The following is a 19,129-nucleotide window of genomic DNA, read 5'->3' on the forward strand; positions in this document are numbered from 1 at the left end:
GCCTTCAAAATCAATTTAAAGGCAATACCATTTCCGTCTCCCCAAAATCCCCAAATCCCTAATCTCCCATCCTCAACCTCTCGCCGTTTACTGCGAAACTAATTGCGGTATAAACAATGAAGAGAAGTAAAAGTCCTACTACGTCATCCAAATTTTTACCACCTGAAGTTTGGAATCAGATCTTGTCAAAATTTCCGGCGAAAACCCTATTAAAATTCAGGTGCGTATGTAAATATTGGCGTTCCATTATTGATAACCCTAATTTCGTTCAAATTCATTTCCAACATTCCCAATTCAATTCTGAAAATAATAGATTATTGGTAGCCCTCGAGGGTATGGGATGCTCTGGGGATCAAGGGTATTTGTTGACAGTTCGCGATGCTCAAACTCTTGGTATATTCGATCGCATTTTTAGAACACATTCGTACAAGTACCGTATTATAACTAGCTGTAATGGGTTGCTTTTAGTAGCACAATTTAGATATAATTATAACCAGGAGGAAGAATTGAGATTGTGGAACCCTAGTATTCGCAAATCGTTGATACTTCCCACTTGCCCATTTCGCCCCTATTCCCTCGACGGCCTTAATTGCTATTTGTTTGGGATTGCGCCTAGTAGTAAGGATTATAAAGTCGTTGCGTTTAAGTTTAAAGTTGATGATACTTTGGGTGAAGAGGGTAAAAAAATGTTACTCGCAGTTTATACTCTCAGTAATCGACAATGGACTGTCAGAAATGATCCCGTCAATTTCACTAATCTCAACATTATTAGTATGGATGGGCTGTTTTGTAATTTATCAACTGCTGTTTTCTTTCGAGGGGCAACATACTGGCTTGGAAATAATGATAAGCAAAGGAGATTATTAACTCATCTTTGTTCCTTTGACTTTGATGCGGAAAATATCACCTGTTTGGAACTACCTTTTAGTGTGGATGAAAAATGCTTCTTTCTGTTTCTGTTTCTTCTTGGGGAATCACTAGCTATATTCCGTATTTCTCCGATAACTTGCAGCATATGGGTGCTAGATCAGGACAACGAAAAGGGGACATGGACTCTACGGTTTTCAGGAAAATCAAGTTGGGATGGTTTTAAAGTATTCAATTTGTGCTATGTAAAATGTCGAAAGGTGCTCTACTGTGAGACTGATGGCGGCTATTTTGTTTGCGGGGACAAGACTTATAATATAGCTAGTTGCAAAGTGGAGCCGCTGAAAATATCAATGAGTTCTCATTTTTACTTGGAAACGTATTCAGAGAGCTTGGCGTTGTCCACAGGATACGGATCCCGTGATTTAAGGTCCTTCCCATGAATTAGAGAGTTCTGGCTGTTAGTCAACCAATCTTGAATATATCAATTGTGATCATACCTGGCCTATTGCTCTTTGAGAAGCTGGAATTCGTGTTATTTCTAGCATATTGCCTTATCTGCTTTTTCCTTTGGCATTCCTTGGCTGTGTATGTCTTCGAATATTTCAGATACGTGTTTACATTATGGTATGCATAGGTACTTTTATTTGCCTTTCTCCCATTTATTTCGAGATTTTTCGTGATTGTTGATTTCTAATAGGATGATTCATGTCAGCCGACCCCAAATCATTTTGGGATTAAGGCTCTGATGTTGTTGTTGATTTCTAATAGAATTTTTCACCCATTTTTACGATTATACAGCTGCCTATGTTAAAACCACTGCTGAATATTTGCTGCATAAGCTGATATATATGAAATTTGCCGTCATTCTTTAGAGTTAACATGAACTCAGATAAATTGATGTACATCTGCAAACCTTTCTTATATGAATGAATGACCATACATGCTGAGTAGTATGAGTATAAATATTGGTACAAATGATCTGAATTGGTTCTTCAAATGTTTTTTGTACTCATTTTGACGGTCTGAAGCTTCCTAAAATTACGATTGTTCTCTGCATCTTTAAGTGCAAATGACTGTTTGAAGTTTCACATCTTGTATATGAGCAATTCGTCTCCAAGGGGTTATTCAAGGAAAATGTTACCATTTATACAAAACATTTTCTTCAGGTTTGTTTGTAGCTTGTGGTTCAATTCCAAACTTGCTCTGCTGCCTAATTCATCACTTTGTGTGAAGTCAAGTGTGAACTACTTGCTTCATGATCAATGACGCCATCTTGAAATGTGCGTTTTTTGAAGAGAAATGAGAAAATCCTTGCTACTTGGCCCTTGCCCATTTCCTATCTCTTTGGAGTTGTCTATTTAGATGTGCATCTGGATTTGCTTTTCAAAGAAAGGATAAGTCGTAGCGACCATGACTGTAGGAAGTGAGGATCTAGAGGCTACAAAGGTGAGTGTTGCAGTTTAGACACTCAGTGATCGACTATTGTTAGTTTGTTACTGCTTACTTGATTCATTGCTTGGTTTTGAGAAGACCCTCTGTTGGAAAACAATGGATATGGGCATATGGCAGTCACTACTCTTCTTCTTGCTGTTCCATTAGCTTGAATTACTGTTAGTTCTATCATAATGTTGTTAGTTTGTTACTGCTAGGCTTTATTCATTATTGGTTTTTCCAACAATAATCTTTATGTTTTTTTGCAGCACAAAGGTAAAGGCCATTGATACGGCCGTGGTGTTGTTTCGCTTTAATGTTTCTCGGTTTATTGTTGTTGGTCATAAACCATCCCCCTCGAATTTCAACACCGCTTTTTTAGGTTGACGATATTTATTGCGTCTTTTTCAATTAGGTTTCCAACATGTCCAAGTAATGATGTTTTTAAAATATTCAAGACGTACTCAAACGGGTATTCAATGTTATTCTACTACGATTTATACGAGAACTTTCTTTGTTGTGTGATTTATTTATTATGGGTTTTAAGTGTTCGCAACACAGAGCTAAAATTCTACATTTTCGACCCCTATTTCTGCAATGGTATATTTAAGATACTCAAGTTTTTGTGATTCATCAGTGAATTCTAATAGTGGCACATTGTTTTCTTTACGGGGAGAATTTGTGTATGTGTCGTTCAGGGCCGTCTCAAGAAAAGCGGAGATCCGGTGCAAAAAAAAAAATGAGGTCCAAAATTTACAAAATAAAAGAAAACTTGTATAAAATATTAATGCAAACTACAAATTATTAATGCAAACTACAAATTATTGTCAAAAATTTCAAAATATCAATAGCTTCCATCTCTTCTTCATTAGGCAATATATCTTTAAGCAACTTTAACTCCATGTACAATTCATTCTCATCAATATCACATTGTTCACCACTTGTAAGTGCTACTTGAAGATCGTCACAACAAGACTTTAATTCAGCATTGTCTAATGTGTGCAACTTACTAGAACAGAACAAAAAGTCAAAAACATTTTGAAATTCTTCGTATTGCTCAAATCTTGTTCTAAGTGAATCAATAGCTTGATCAACAACAAATAAGAAATTGTTCACTCTAAAAGATTCTTCATTAGTTTGAGAAACTACTTCAGATGTGTCATTTTGATTCTCATCAAATTCTTTTTTCCTTCGAATAACACGCTTCTTTCGAAATACGGGATCAACATTTAATTCAATTGCAATTTCCCTAGCAATATTAACGGCGTCATTAAATCCAGATTCCCTATAATCTTCGAAAAATAAAACCAACTTCTTAATATCATCAATTGCCACATCAAAAATCATATTTTTTTATTGCAACTGTTTACTAACAAAATTAATTCTATACAATATTTCATACCAAATAACAAGTGCTACCAAAAACTCAAAGTCGTCAAATTCATTCATAGCCAAGGATTTAGCTTCACTTCTAATTTTACTATCATTATCAGTTTCTCCTACTTGAAGCAAAGCATCACATACATCTGCAATTTCAAACCTGATTGCTTTAACACTATCGACACGACTTTCCCAACGAGTAGATGAATGTTGCTTTAATGTATATTTTGTTGCATTATTCTTCAATATCTCCCATCTTTTATAAGAATTTGCAAAAGTAGTACTCCCTCCAATTTCCTATTATCTTCCTTCTTTCCTTTTTCACACAAGTTTGATTATCTTCCCTCTTTTCTTTTTTGGTAAGTTTCATTCATTTTTTTATTAATTCCTCTCTCCTAAAAAATCAACAACTCTCATTACTTTATCTATTCTTTATTCATCATTCATTCTTTATTATTTTCTCTCACCTATAAATTTCACAACTTACAATATTTTATTCTACTTTATTCCTTTTTTCTTCCCCTTTCTTAATTTTTGTGCTCAAAAGAAAGGGGAAGATATAAGGAAATAGGAGGGAGTATATATATTTGTTGTATTACTTCAAAAAAAGTCTTTAGCTTTACCACAACTATTTGCCATATCACACACTGTTAAATTAAGACTATGAGAAGCACAAGGAGTAAAGAATGCTCGAGGATTCACATCTAAAAGTCTTTTTTGTACCCCCATGGTTTTTGCCTTTCATATTTGACCCATTATCATAACTTTATCCTCTTACATTATTCACATCAAGATCAAGAGATTTTAATTCATTTAATAAAACATCAAAAAGTCCTTGTCTAGTTGTATCATTTACACTCAAAAATCCTAAAAATGATTCCTTAATGCAAACACAGCTTGAGGACACATCAACATATCTCAAAATCAATGACATTTGCTCTTGGTGACTAACATCGGGAGTGCAATCTAGTATCACTGAAAAATATTTTGCTTCTTTCACACTTTTAATAATTTCAGATTTAATAGCGGATGCAACAAGAAGAATTAACTCATTTTGAATGTTATGACCAAGATAATGACTATGAATAGTGTCATTGGTTATACGATGCACATGCTCCTGAATTATAGGGTCAAACCTCGCTAACATTTCAATTAATCCTAAAAAAATTTCATTGCTCTTTTGATATAACTTCCCATTACTACCACGAAAAGCCAAGTTATGTGTTGCTAAATACACCACAACAAATATTATTCTTTCTAACACTTTTTTCCAATGTTCTTTCTCTTTATCTAATGCACTATTCGTCTTTTTATCAATTGTTTGACTCTTTTCAATTCGTTCACGCAAATTATACCAAGCAGTCATATTAATAATGTGTTCAATCCCCATTTCATATTGTTTAAGTCTAACACAAATATGCGACCAATCTGAAAGACCATCGTTAGCTAATTGACTTTTAGGATTAGCTTTTCTAAATATTTTACAACAAAAACAAAATACTTTATCAAGCTCTTTTGAATAGAAAAGTCAATCTCTATCGCACTTTTCTCAATTTGGTAAACTCTTGTATAACATGTTGATTTAAATCTTCTCCCCTTTTGGCCTTTAGGGCCTTTTACAATAGATAAATCTCTCTTAGGACCTTTTTTGGCTAAAATTTTAATCATATCAAAATTAAGTGAATCCCAATTTCTTGGGTCAAACATATAAAAAATATTTTTCATATGACTACCATTTTCGACATCATTTTTTACTCCTCCTACATCAAAACCATCATTGTTCCCATCACTATCATTCTCATTCATATCTAAATTATCATCATTGTTGTTATCCTCATCTTCAATTTTATTATAGTTATTCTCTATAGCCATGACAAAATTACAAGAATCGTGATTATCAAAAATTACAGCAGTTTGGCCAGTTTCAGTCGCAACAACAGGTTCATTATCATTAATATTTTCACTATTAGAAGTAGACCCTTTCGTGAAAAATTTATCGAGTGCACCTTTTTGAGACTGAACTAACTGTTCTATTCGCTTCTTTTTCTTCCGTTTTTCGGATACAAAATCAAATTTTCTTATTCTAGGCAACATGAAATTAAAAATAGAGATATGTAATGAAACGAAACAACCTTATTGAGGCTTTGATGCCGGATTCCAGATCAAACGTCCGCGTCACGATTATCCGATCTACTAATCTCTGACTCCTACCTCTAATAACTGCAAATATATTACCGTTAAATTCATTAAAATTATAATTAAATTCATTAGAATTCATTAAGAATATAATGTTAAGACGAAATCTTACCTGTTTCAATTTCTTTGAAACTCAAATGTAAATCTGAGATTTGGCGGCCGACTGAAACTGACAAAGTGACAAAGTTTTGATTCTAATATCTTTAATTGAAAACTTTGAATGATTTGTGATAAATTGATATGTGATAATCATATTTAAAGATTAGAAGAAAAAAAAATGAAACGTTAGATAGGTTGAAGAATACAGAGCAAGTTTATTTTTTTGGGGGAAGGAAATTAATTTAATTTGGGGAAGATATAATTTGGGAAATAAAATAAATTTAATTTGGGCACGGAGATGAGATTGGGGATTGAATGTGGAGTATGAAATTGGAGAGTTAGTCTGTCAGTGTACCGTGTTTTCATTTCATCAATTTACCTTTTTTTTTTCTCAATTAGTATATGGGTTTGCCAAGTTTGGGCCCCAAAAAATTTGACGCCCAGTGCAAATGGACATAGAGTGCCTATTAATAGACGGGCCTGGTGTCGTTATACAACATTAGAACTTTATATAGAAGAAAGCTTGGTGTTAAGAAGAGGATATGATGTCCGGGCTATTACGATCTCCCTCATAAGGCGGTAACTGCACAATACTAGTAGATAACGGGTGATTTTGTAACTTGTAAGTCACGTTGTCGTTCAATGCTCCGTATAGCTGGGACTAGCAAGATCACAGGGAGTGATACTAATGTCAAAACATTCTCCCTTTCGGAATGGTCTTTAGGATGTTCAACTTATTGTCGATTGAATTTATTCAATTCGTACTCGAAATTGTTTCTCAAAGATAAAGCCTATTCATATACTCCTCCCTAATCCACCATAAACATGAGTCTGGATCGGGTAATGCAATATAGTAGATCACTCATTTAGTCCTTTTTAGGAATTTAACTCATTTAGTCTCAGGTTAACAACCTTTAATAGATGAGTCCGAGTCTCTTGGTAGTGCTTTTTACAAGCACTAGATCCTTTTATTTTTCCATAATTAAAAAACTACACTAACTAATTTGTTTATTTTATTCATTAATCAATCAACTAACTTAATCATTATTTTCATCATTGACAAACTTGATTTTATTGGCTAATTAACAAGATATTATCTCCCAAGATCATCTTTAGGGGGCGTTTGATTGGAGATCTATAAGAAAGAGAAAGGGAAACAAAGTTATTGATTTCCTTTGTTGGTGTTTGTTTGACACAAACAAAGAGAATGAAACTCCCTTCCTTACCCCTCAATCCATCTAATTCCTTACCCACCCCCTCCCCCCCCAAGGTATCAGATTTCATTACTCCTGTTACCCTTCAACCACCTTATTTACCTGTCACCACACTTGTGACTCCCATCACACCAGTCACCATCAAGACGCCATCACCACCACCACCAACTTCAAAACCACCACCACCACAGCCACCCCACATAAACCACCACCACCGCAACCACCATGATGCCACCACCACAGCCACCGCCACCACCACGATGCCATCGCCACCACCACACCACAACCACCACCACAACCACCCCACATAAACCACCACCACAACCACCATGACACCACCACCATTATCACCACCACTATAGCCAACCTACTGCCACCACCACCACGACGCCATCGCCACCACCACAGCCAACCTACTGCCACAACCACCACCACAACCAACCTACTGCCACCACTACCACCACCACCATCACCACCTCATCTAAACCATTACCCGCACACCAAAATAAACCACAACCCACCACAATTCATTTTGTTGATGTAACCAAACAACTAGTTAAGTTTTAGGTAATTTCTTACCTTTTCCCTTCTTACCCTTTCTTATTTCCTTTCCCTTTCCCTTTCTCTAACCAAACTCCCCCTTATTCTCTTAGGTTGATTTCCTTTGAAGTGTCAACAAATTTAATTGTATTCTAATATATAAAATGGTTTTAGATTTACATTTGACCAAAAAAAAATAGATTAGAGAATATCATAAAATGGCTTTAAGAGGGTACAATGAAAATGTAAGAGATTTTTCAAGAGTCGGCGATTGAATTCAACTACAATCGCGGTAAAGCACAAACTGTAAACGACTCAATACACTACACATTTTGGAATAGGTGAAAATCATCCATTTCAGTTTAGTATCTCTTATTTTGAGGTACAGAATATGTTTATTTATTTATTTGTTAACTAGTTTAGATTTCGTGCATTATATTTTTAATGAGTTGAAGTATATTTTAATGAAAATATTTTTATAGCATAAAGCTAATGAGTTTCAATTTATATATATATATATATATATATATATATATATATATATATATATATATATATATATATATATATATATATATATATATATATATATATTCAATTTTTTTGGTCACGAAAGTAATAATAACGATTTCTAGTTTTGGTTTTATATAGAATATGAGTAAACTCATCATCATCTAATAATAGAATCAGTAAATGATTTAGCAATTTATAGTTTTATATCAGTTTTATTTTATTTTAATTAATATATTATAGTTTAGATTTTAGTGAAAATAATATAATTTGATGAAAAGGTTAATTTTAGTGAAAATATAATAGATGAATTTGTAATTTTTAGTTTCCTTATTTAGTGAATGAACATAATTATCATTACTTTCCATCTTTTAGAATATGTTTTTGTGGCGAAAAAATGATAGAAATCACCTATTCTTTTTAGATAGGTGATGTGTCCAAATGAATATATGAGATGGAATGGCAAACAAAACAAAACAAAACAAAACAAAACCTTCCTACTCAAGATTTCAACCATTCATATTCAACAAATGATATTGATACGCAACCGCCTTCTACCATTCATACTTCACCAAACGAGATTGGTATGCAAGTAATGCAACCACATAACCAACGGAAAGTGCATGATATATTGTACGAGTATCAACCACATACACACAATGCATATGAATCTTCTCCAGTTCTGAAAAATACTAGATGGTCCAATTATGGCAAATCAAAGGCCTAACATAGTGCATGAAGGCCTTGAAGATAATCAAACGCCTAACATAGTACATAAGGGCCTTGAAAAAAAATCAAAGGCCGCTATTACACATAACCAATGGAAAGTGTGTGGTATATTGCACGAATATCAACCACAAATAGGAAACGTCAATTGATCCTCTCCGGTTTTGAAAAGTATCGGATGGTTCGGTTATTGCAAATCAAAGGCCTAACCGCCTAACATAGTGCATAAGGGATTTGAAGAAAATCAAAGGGTTCTATTGCACTTTCGCTCGTACACTGTTCTGCTAAAATTTCTGAAAAACATCCCCGTGTAAGCATAAGCCACATAAATGTTTGATATGAGCCTTTCATTTTCCCCAAAGTTTTTATTGGCAATTGATTTGGGATAGTTGGACCATCGAGCTCTAAAATCCTTTTAGAATTGGAGAGGATCCATGTAATACCCCATATTTTTATATATTATTAAACGGATATTATTATATATTAATTATTATACATTACTAATTAAGGCGGGATAATTGATGAATCAATAATTACGTAAATTATTTTATTTAACCACATTGTATCGATATAAGTTAATTGTGACGGGTTTATACGGAATTGTTCCAATAAATTGTTCAGTCCAAATTAATTAAATAATTGGACCTAACTTTGATTAATGGTAGTACACTAAGCCTACAATATTAAATAAGGACCTAATCTTCCTACAAAACCTACCACTACGTATGAATGACAAAATAAGAACAATACAACAATTTGGCCTACAAATACCTACCACTAGTCATTTGAACGACATTTTCAAGCTCAACACAAACACCCTTTCACGCAATTCAAGGGAGAAAGAGTGAGGGCAGGCCTTGACAGTGCAGCAGGGAAGGGTTAGGGCCAATTGTCGACAGTCATAGGCGGCCTTGGTGGCGGTTTTAGTGGCGGTAAAGGTAGTAGTACCATCCATGCTCTGTTTTTATCGTTTTAGAGTCGGGTTTTGGTTGGGGTTGCGTGTCTCAGGGAGGGGTTAAGGGTGGTTGTTGGCAGGGTATTGGTAATGGGTGGTCAGGGTAGAATAGTTTGGTGGTGGTTAGGGTGGTCGTAGGTGGTTGTAGGGGCCGAGGGAGGTGGTTTCGTTAAGGAGGGGCAAAGCGGCTTAAAACAGGGGTTTCTCAAGTGGTTACGTGTTCAGTGTTGGGGTGGAGCCACCGTGGACTAGGGGGAGGTCGAAACGGTGGCTCCATGTTGTCTGGGCTCATGGGCTGGTGGCGACCAAGTCTGTGGTGGTTGGCAGGAAGGTGGTTGTTGTCTGCGGTGGTGGTGCGTGTTGGAACAGAGAGTGTTTGGTGAGGTTCGGCTTTGAACCAGGCCAAAAGACGGCCATGGTTCTCCTCGCCGGCGAGGGTCGACCCCAGTGTGGTTGGTTGCTGGTGGTGGGGTTGAGTTGGGGAACAGGGCTGGTGGTCGTCGGGGTGGCTCCGGTGGTGTTTGAAGGGTGCGGGTGAGTGTGAAGTCGTGCGTATGTTTAAGTCGGATTCGATTCGTTCCGTTATTATTTAAATTATCGTATTCTTAATTATTTAATTAATGCCGAGTTGATTAAAATAATTAAAGTCGGGTTTTTCGAGTTGTTTTTATATTTGATAACGGGTGGTGTTGGTTGTGAAACGGGTTTTATTAGTTTAATCGTCATAATTGTTAATGGGTCGCATTCTTAATTAATTAATATAATTTCCATGTCATTAAATAATTGAGTTAAGTTAATGCCCGAGTTATTTAATATAATTAGAGTCGGGATTGTTGAGTTGTTCAAATGTTAATGCGGGTTTTTCATGAGTTTAATCGTATAATTCGTTTAAATAATCGTGTTGGTTTAAGTTCCGAGTAATTAAAATAAAATAATAATTAATTATTTAAGAGTCGGGATTATTCGAATTGTTCTATGTTTGACGCGGGGTTTCTTAAATCGATTGAATTCGTTTAATCTTTTAATTATCATAATAGTTAATTAAATTAATTTCCCGAGTCATCTAAATAAATTATTCCCGAGTCAATTAAATAATTTATTTAATTTAATCCCCGAATCGTTTCAATAATTAGGGATAGACTTTGAGTCGGGACTGATTAAAATGGAAAGTTACTATATCGGGAAAGTTTCTATTTTAGGAGATTTCTATATTTAAGTAGTTAGTAATTATAAATATTATAATTGTTTTAGGTGACGAATTCGTGAAGGATCGATAATCAAATTCATTGCTTTACTTTCTGGACTGCTTAACTGATTAATTGGAACTGCTGGCATCTTGAGGTAGGGAAATACACTTGTCCTATTATCGTTATTGATCGAATTGTGTTGACTTGTTTCATGGTGGTTGAATTACGTTATCATTATATTCGGAAAGGTGATTGATCGATTTGATCGCATTGAGCATGATATCACAACATCGGGTAACTGGCAGGATTCCATGATTTATCAGTTCATTGATTTATATATATATATTGCATCACTTTCTTTTGAGCATTTCATATGCATTGGAGTTGGAGGATGGTGTGGTGGTGATGAGATCGTGATACGATGTGATGTTGTGATAAGGCCCGGGCGGGTTGCGGGACTGCCCTGGTGTCCTCGACCATTGAGTGGTATATCGACGACGGTCGATTGTTGTGTCTCGGGGATCGGTATGGCGGGCGTAAGGGGATATGTGATATGAGATTGAGTTGAGATGGAGATGGAGGTGACGGAGTATCATGCATATCATATTATATTGTTTTATTGTTTTCCCTACTCAACCTCGCGGTTGACCCTGTGTATTCGTGAACACCTGTGATGAACCGTTTTATGGGAGCAGACTTGACAGGTTTAAGAGATAGGACGGGGAGCTGGATGGGCGTGAGACATTGGATCAGACGACTTAGTAGCTAGATCATCCTCTAGAAGACTTTCACTTTTAATTATGTCAGTTTTTGTAATTTGAGTTGAAAAGAGTAATTGTAACAATTAAGTTAAAATTTTACGTAAATTGCCTTGGAGTTTAATTTGTTATTCACTACCTCGGGAAACCGAGATGGTAACAGTCCGTTTTATTAGAGAATGTCTTGACGAGGACTTCTTTTATAAACCGGGGTGTTACAAAGTGGTATCAGAGCGAACGATCCTCAGGCCTAAACCAATGAGCCCAATGAACATAGGAAGAGTCTAAATAAAATGAACAGGGATAGAACGTTAGGAGCACACCGAGGTAAGGTATGAGTTAGGGGCCCCCTCACACCGAACAAAGGTGGTCCTCTCGTTGAACCAGGAAACCATGAGTGTATACGAGAGAAAGGGTAGAATAGTGCTTGAGGTTGAACAAGAAATTCATCTGCCATTGCCTAAGTGTTAATTGATTGATACATTGATTATTGCAGGACAACGCTACGGTAAGTAAATTGTATGAATGATATGCTGATAGTACTATTATGTCTAGTAATATGCGGTTATGTGATCCCAAAGCCATGCTAGTATAGTGTTGTGTTAGTAATAACAAACACGATAGAATTTCATATCTTTAGTCATCACAATCGTGATTTAGATGTAATTAGTAGATCGAGATGCGAAAGGATTCTATGGGGTATATGTTGACGTAAGTACAGAGTGAGATTTAAGTTAGGATGAATTAGTATCGATAGTATAGTTATAAGAATTGGAACATAGAAAATGAATGACTTAGTGATGAAACTTGTTTTGGTTATTGTTACTCTTTAATTGACCTTTACGCCATTTCTTTTTTTTATTACCCATCGATGAAAATTTTATGAGAGATAGCCTCGTGAATTAGTGTTCAATTAGCGTCGGTTTCATACTTATATGATACACGGATTAGGAGTAATAAATACTTTAGTAAGCTGTGGTTAGGAAGTTCCTGTGCAGTGATGTTTGACCAACGATTTTATAAAAAAAAAAAAAAAATCTCATTTAAATTGTATTAATAATTTTTGCATAATTTCAACTCCACCGATCAAAAGAGTCGCATGTGTTTTAAAATTAATAAGCCACGAAAAATCTTGATGTTTCAATATTAAATAATAAATTTTGCAAACTGACCCAAGTTTTTGAACCAATTGTTGTCACATGTTTGTTTAGACCAACTAAGTTGTAAAATTCTTTAAAAATGGAATCCTTGTACTTTAAACCTTATTCTATGTCCCTGTGTTTTGAACTCACCGTGTTTTATAAAAGTAATATGAAGCAAGTTTTAATCGAACAATTATTTATTCGTGATTTTGGAAATTTCAACGTGAATCAAAACATTTAAAATGTGCGTCTATGTCAAATTTGCATACGATTGTTTGATTAATTCAGGAGTCTTAGTAAAATGAATTTATAATGTTTTATATGACGACAGTAGCACGCATGTTCAGTAATTATGTATCTTAACAAGTGATAAAATTAAAACATAATTGATAACCTTGTTGGCATGATAATATGAGTAAAATTGAATAAGCTTAAATTGATTTCTAATCAAGTGTGAAATATGTTATACGAGTCCAGTTGTTTGCATATTTTATATACATTTGGCATGTTGTAACATTTTATATCATATTTGCATAGTGGTCGGATATATATAAATATAAAACAAAATTGTTATATCTTCTAAGTTGATGGCGTTAAAAGTTAATTGGTTGTTCTAATATACTCGCATGAAAATTTTAATATTTATGTTTAAAAGTTTACACATGGATGGTAGTAATGATTGTGTCTAAATGTTCACACGAGTAGGATGTCATCTGAGTTCTAAATGCCTTTTATGAGAGTCGGTGTGCCTATAGTATATTTATTACTTACATTGCATTAATCTATTTTAATTGAACCTAAACCTATGACACGATAATAAACAGTGAGTTATTATTATTGAATATGTTCGTTATTATATTGACATAAAATGTTAAAGTAATTTTTTTTCAATTGTTTAACACGACATTTGACATATCTATATTCTCGAATCGTTACTATCAATTATATTTTTTATAAAAAGTGTTTATGATAATTATATTGGCAATTATAATGGATAACCCTTTGATGATTCACATGGTATGCATTGGTTTATATGATAGTCGTTATAATTACGTTTAATTGAGCCGTGAATATAATCGAGTAAAGAAGTGCAATTAAAATCCCGATGATTGAGGTAATAGTCGTGCATTAATAAAGATAGGACTGGAATGAATAAAATGAACGTGTAAATTACGATATATGAGGATTAAAAATATTTCTAAACTGATAAGTACTGCTAAACTGATTGTCTGACCTTTAGTTGTGGAGTACCTATGCAAATGAGTTCTATATGAATTGTTGTTATACATTAGTTGGTTGATGTGTAAAAGGAGAGTGCGATTAAAACCACTGGTAATGTGTCAAGAGTTAACCTATGAGCTGAGTTATGATTACGGGAGATACGTTGCGGTTCAGTGAGACCATGGTTAATGAGTTTATGTTGAGTTTGAGACCGGAATTAAGATGGAAAGATGATGGTGTTCTCAGATGATTATGTAGTGTTATACATTTGTGTTCGCATGTAGTTATTAGTTGTAGTTAATTGGATTAAGAAAAAGATGAGTTAAACTTCGGGACGAAGTTTATTTTTTAGGAGGGCAGAATGTAACATTCCGTATTTGTTATGTTTAATTGATGTGTCAAAATAGCGTGTTAACCAAGTTAGAATTGCGTGACGTCCGTAAGTACAATATACAATACCTTCTCGTTGTTGAGTATGGGAGCGAACTTCGGGACGAAGTTCATTTTAAGGGGGGAAGACTGTAATACCCCATATTTTTATATATTATTAAACGGATATTATTATATATTAATTATTATACATTACTAATTAAGGCGGGATAATTGATGAATCAATAATTACGTAAATTATTTTATTTAACCACATTGTATCGATATAAGTTAATTGTGACGGGTTTATACGGAATTGTTCCAATAAATTGTTCAGTCCAAATTAATTAAATAATTGGACCTAACTTTGATTAATGGTAGTACACTAAGCCTACAATATTAAATAAGGACCTAATCTTCCTACAAAACCTACCACTACGTATGAATGACAAAATAAGAACAATACAACAATTTGGCCTACAAATACCTACCACTAGTCATTTGAACGACATTTTCAAGCTCAACACAAACACCCTTTCACGCAATTCAAGGGAGAAAGAGTGAGGGCAGGCCTTGACAGTGCAGCAGGGAAGGGTTAGGGCCAATTGTCGACAGTCATAGGCGGCCTTGGTGGCGGTTTTAGTGGCGGTAAAGGTAGTAGTACCATCCATGCTCTGTTTTTATCGTTTTAGAGTCGGGTTTTGGTTGGGGTTGCGTGTCTCAGGGAGGGGTTAAGGGTGGTTGTTGGCAGGGTATTGGTAATGGGTGGTCAGGGTAGAATAGTTTGGTGGTGGTTAGGGTGGTCGTAGGTGGTTGTAGGGGCCGAGGGAGGTGGTTTCGTTAAGGAGGGGCAAAGCGGCTTAAAACAGGGGTTTCTCAAGTGGTTACGTGTTCAGTGTTGGGGTGGAGCCACCGTGGACTAGGGGGAGGTCGAAACGGTGGCTCCATGTTGTCTGGGCTCATGGGCTGGTGGCGACCAAGTCTGTGGTGGTTGGCAGGAAGGTGGTTGTTGTCTGCGGTGGTGGTGCGTGTTGGAACAGAGAGTGTTTGGTGAGGTTCGGCTTTGAACCAGGCCAAAAGACGGCCATAGTTCTCCTCGCCGGCGAGGGTCGACCCCAGTGGGGTTGGTTGCTGGTGGTGGGGTTGAGTTGGGGAACAGGGCTGGTGGTCGTCGGGGTGGCTCCGGTGGTGTTTGAAGGGTGCGGGTGAGTGTGAAGTCGTGCGTATGTTTAAGTCGGATTCGATTCGTTCCGTTATTATTTAAATTATCGTATTCTTAATTATTTAATTAATGCCGAGTTGATTAAAATAATTAAAGTCGGGTTTTTCGAGTTGTTTTTATATTTGATAACGGGTGGTGTTGGTTGTGAAACGGGTTTTATTAGTTTAATCGTCATAATTGTTAATGGGTCGCATTCTTAATTAATTAATATAATTTCCATGTCATTAAATAATTGAGTTAAGTTAATGCCCGAGTTATTTAATATAATTAGAGTCGGGATTGTTGAGTTGTTCAAATGTTAATGCGGGTTTTTCATGAGTTTAATCGTATAATTCGTTTAAATAATCGTGTTGGTTTAAGTTCCGAGTAATTAAAATAAAATAATAATTAATTATTTAAGAGTCGGGATTATTCGAATTGTTCTATGTTTGACGCGGGGTTTCTTAAATCGATTGAATTCGTTTAATCTTTTAATTATCATAATAGTTAATTAAATTAATTTCCCGAGTCATCTAAATAAATTATTCCCGAGTCAATTAAATAATTTATTTAATTTAATCCCCGAATCGTTTCAATAATTAGGGATAGACTTTGAGTCGGGACTGATTAAAATGGAAAGTTACTATATCGGGAAAGTTTCTATTTTAGGAGATTTCTATATTTAAGTAGTTAGTAATTATAAATATTATAATTGTTTTAGGTGACGAATTCGTGAAGGATCGATAATCAAATTCATTGCTTTACTTTCTGGACTGCTTAACTGATTAATTGGAACTGCTGGCATCTTGAGGTAGGGAAATACACTTGTCCTATTATCGTTATTGATCGAATTGTGTTGACTTGTTTCATGGTGGTTGAATTACGTTATCATTATATTCGGAAAGGTGATTGGCGATTTGATCGCATTGAGCATGATATCACAACATCGGGTAAGCGGCGAGGATTCCATGATTTATCAGTTCATTGATTTATATATATATATTGCATCACTTTCTTTTGAGCATTTCATATGCATTGGAGTTGGAGGATGGTGTGGTGGTGATGAGATCGTGATACGATGTGATGTTGTGATAAGGCCCAGGCGGGTTCTGCAGGACCTGCCCTGGTGTCCTCAGCCATTGAGCTGGTATATCGACGACGGTCGATTGTTGTGTCTGCCGGGGATCGGTATGGCCGGGCGTAAGGGGATATGTGATATGAGATTGAGTTGAGATGGAGATGGAGGTGACGGAGTATCATGCATATCATATTATATTGTTTTATTGTTTTCCCTACTCAACCTCGCGGTTGACCCTGTGTATTCGTGAACACCTGTGATGAACCGTTTTATGGGGAGCAGACTTGACAGGTTTAAGAGATAGGACGGGAGCTGGATGGGCGTGAGACATTGGATCAGACGACTTAGTAGCTAGATCATCCTCTAGAAGACTTTCACTTTTAATTATGTCAGTTTTTGTAATTTGAGTTGAAAAGAGTAATTGTAACAATTAAGTTAAAATTTTACGTAAATTGCCTTGGAGTTTAATTTGTTATTCACTACCTCGGGAAACCGAGATGGTAACAGTCCGTTTTATGAGGGAATGTCTTGACGAGGACTTCTTTTATAAACCGGGGTGTTACAATCCATCCATTTAGCAACAAATTAATTTCGTGATTCCCTCGTTTTTTGTTTCCAAAAAAAAACACAAGACTTAGGATAAGATTATCAGTAAGACTCACTAAAGTTTTAAGATTCTGCCACATCCGCTTTCTACTAACTTTTTATTATTTCTTTATTATTCAGACTCAACTCAGACTTCATACATTATCAGTCAGACTGAGCTCAAACTCTACTTTTCCATTTCACTTCTTTTTTTTTTTTCTACGAACTTAAAAAAAAAAAAGATAAATAACACATTTGATCCACTCATTGGATAATTTTCTTTGAATGTAGGGTCAAGAATCGCCCAAAGCCTTATCTCAAAACTACCAATAATCTTACTCTAAGGTTAAGTCTATCCCGAGAAGCCTAGACCCAAAATGAGTTTTAAAATCAAATATTTTATTTTGAAACTCAATTCATATTCGTATATTTTTTCACTTTATCTCCAATTTTGTGTTCAGGCGCATAAAATTTTTTTTATTTTCCTGCAATATATAAGACCCAGTGTTTACCCGCTCACATTTTGCGATTCATTGGTTTCAAGTTGAGTATTGAATTTTCAAGACTCATCTTAAGACCCGATAAAAGTTTGTCTACATTATTGCCCCATTCTATGGGGATAAAGTCAATCTAATACTCTTATTCAGTAACAGTTACAAAGTACTTTGTTTTAGCATAAAGATCCGAGTCTACGGAGTACATTATTGCCAATTTGATTTTACGGAATACTTAACTATTTAATAATACGGGTGTTTTAAAACTAATGAAGGTCAAATAGCCAATGGCCAACCTCCAAGTGGAGGAATACTCGTACAATTTAATACGGAGAAGTATTAGATTAGATATAGACTAGGTTTGGTGTCCGGCTACGCCCGGACTACATTTATTTAATATTTAAATTTTATTTTCTATGAAACATGATTTCTCTAAATTTGGTTAACACATACATTTACAATTTATATATTGAAATTATGATGAGATGTAAAATTAATCAACAAATTATGAGACACGTTCACCTCTCCCGATGTTAATATTATTACTTTCACTACATCCCCTGTTAATACTATTACGTTCACTACTTCTTCGGTTACTGTTGTTTGTTTTATTATTCCTGCTATTTTTACGGTTAACCCGTTAGTTTTGTCAAGCTCGTATATTTAAATAAATTAATATTTTCTTAAAATCGAATTGTTAGTTAATTTTTCATACTCTTTCTGTTGTTACTTTCATTACATGTGTTGTGACTAATATTACTCTTCTCCCGCCGTCATTATTTTTTCCTTTACTACTCCCGCATTTATTATTGTTAATTTCACTACTCCCGTTGCTGCTAATATGCCTTTCACTACTCCCGTTGCTATATATTATTGTTGCTTTTACTACCCACATGGAAGATTACTATCATAACAGTGTTGATTATCTAGTTGTATTAGAGTTATATATTTAAATAAATGTGAAATATTAGATTAGAATATTATTTAATAGCAATCATTATTATTTACTAATTAAATTACAAATCTAATGAATTATGGAATATTATATTTTTTGGAAATCTGAATTGATTTACTTAGCTTTTAATAGTTTCCAAAATATAACATATACTTATATTATATTTATGTATGTTAAATAATTAACATATTTATACTAATTAATACCATAAGTGGGCC

General features: G+C 34.8%; 1 protein-coding gene and 1 long non-coding RNA gene across 2 annotated transcripts; both read left to right on the forward strand.

The window, feature by feature from the left end:
• Positions 1-116: 116 nt before the first annotated feature.
• Positions 117-1,310, forward strand: LOC141587878 (F-box/kelch-repeat protein At3g06240-like). Its single transcript, XM_074409344.1, has one exon. The coding sequence runs from the start codon at positions 117-119 to the stop codon at positions 1,308-1,310; it is 1,194 nt and encodes a 397-aa protein (XP_074265445.1).
• Positions 1,311-15,185: 13,875 nt separating this feature from the next.
• On the forward strand, positions 15,186-17,462 carry LOC141658673 (uncharacterized). The gene is made up of 3 exons (XR_012549342.1): positions 15,186-15,803; positions 16,521-16,610; positions 17,160-17,462. It is a non-coding gene; the product is annotated as an uncharacterized LOC141658673 (long non-coding RNA).
• The last annotated feature ends 1,667 nt before the right edge of the window (positions 17,463-19,129 follow it).

This window comes from Silene latifolia, chromosome 6, assembly GCF_048544455.1.
Source record: "Silene latifolia isolate original U9 population chromosome 6, ASM4854445v1, whole genome shotgun sequence".
In the NCBI taxonomy this organism is placed as follows: domain Eukaryota; kingdom Viridiplantae; phylum Streptophyta; class Magnoliopsida; order Caryophyllales; family Caryophyllaceae; genus Silene; species Silene latifolia.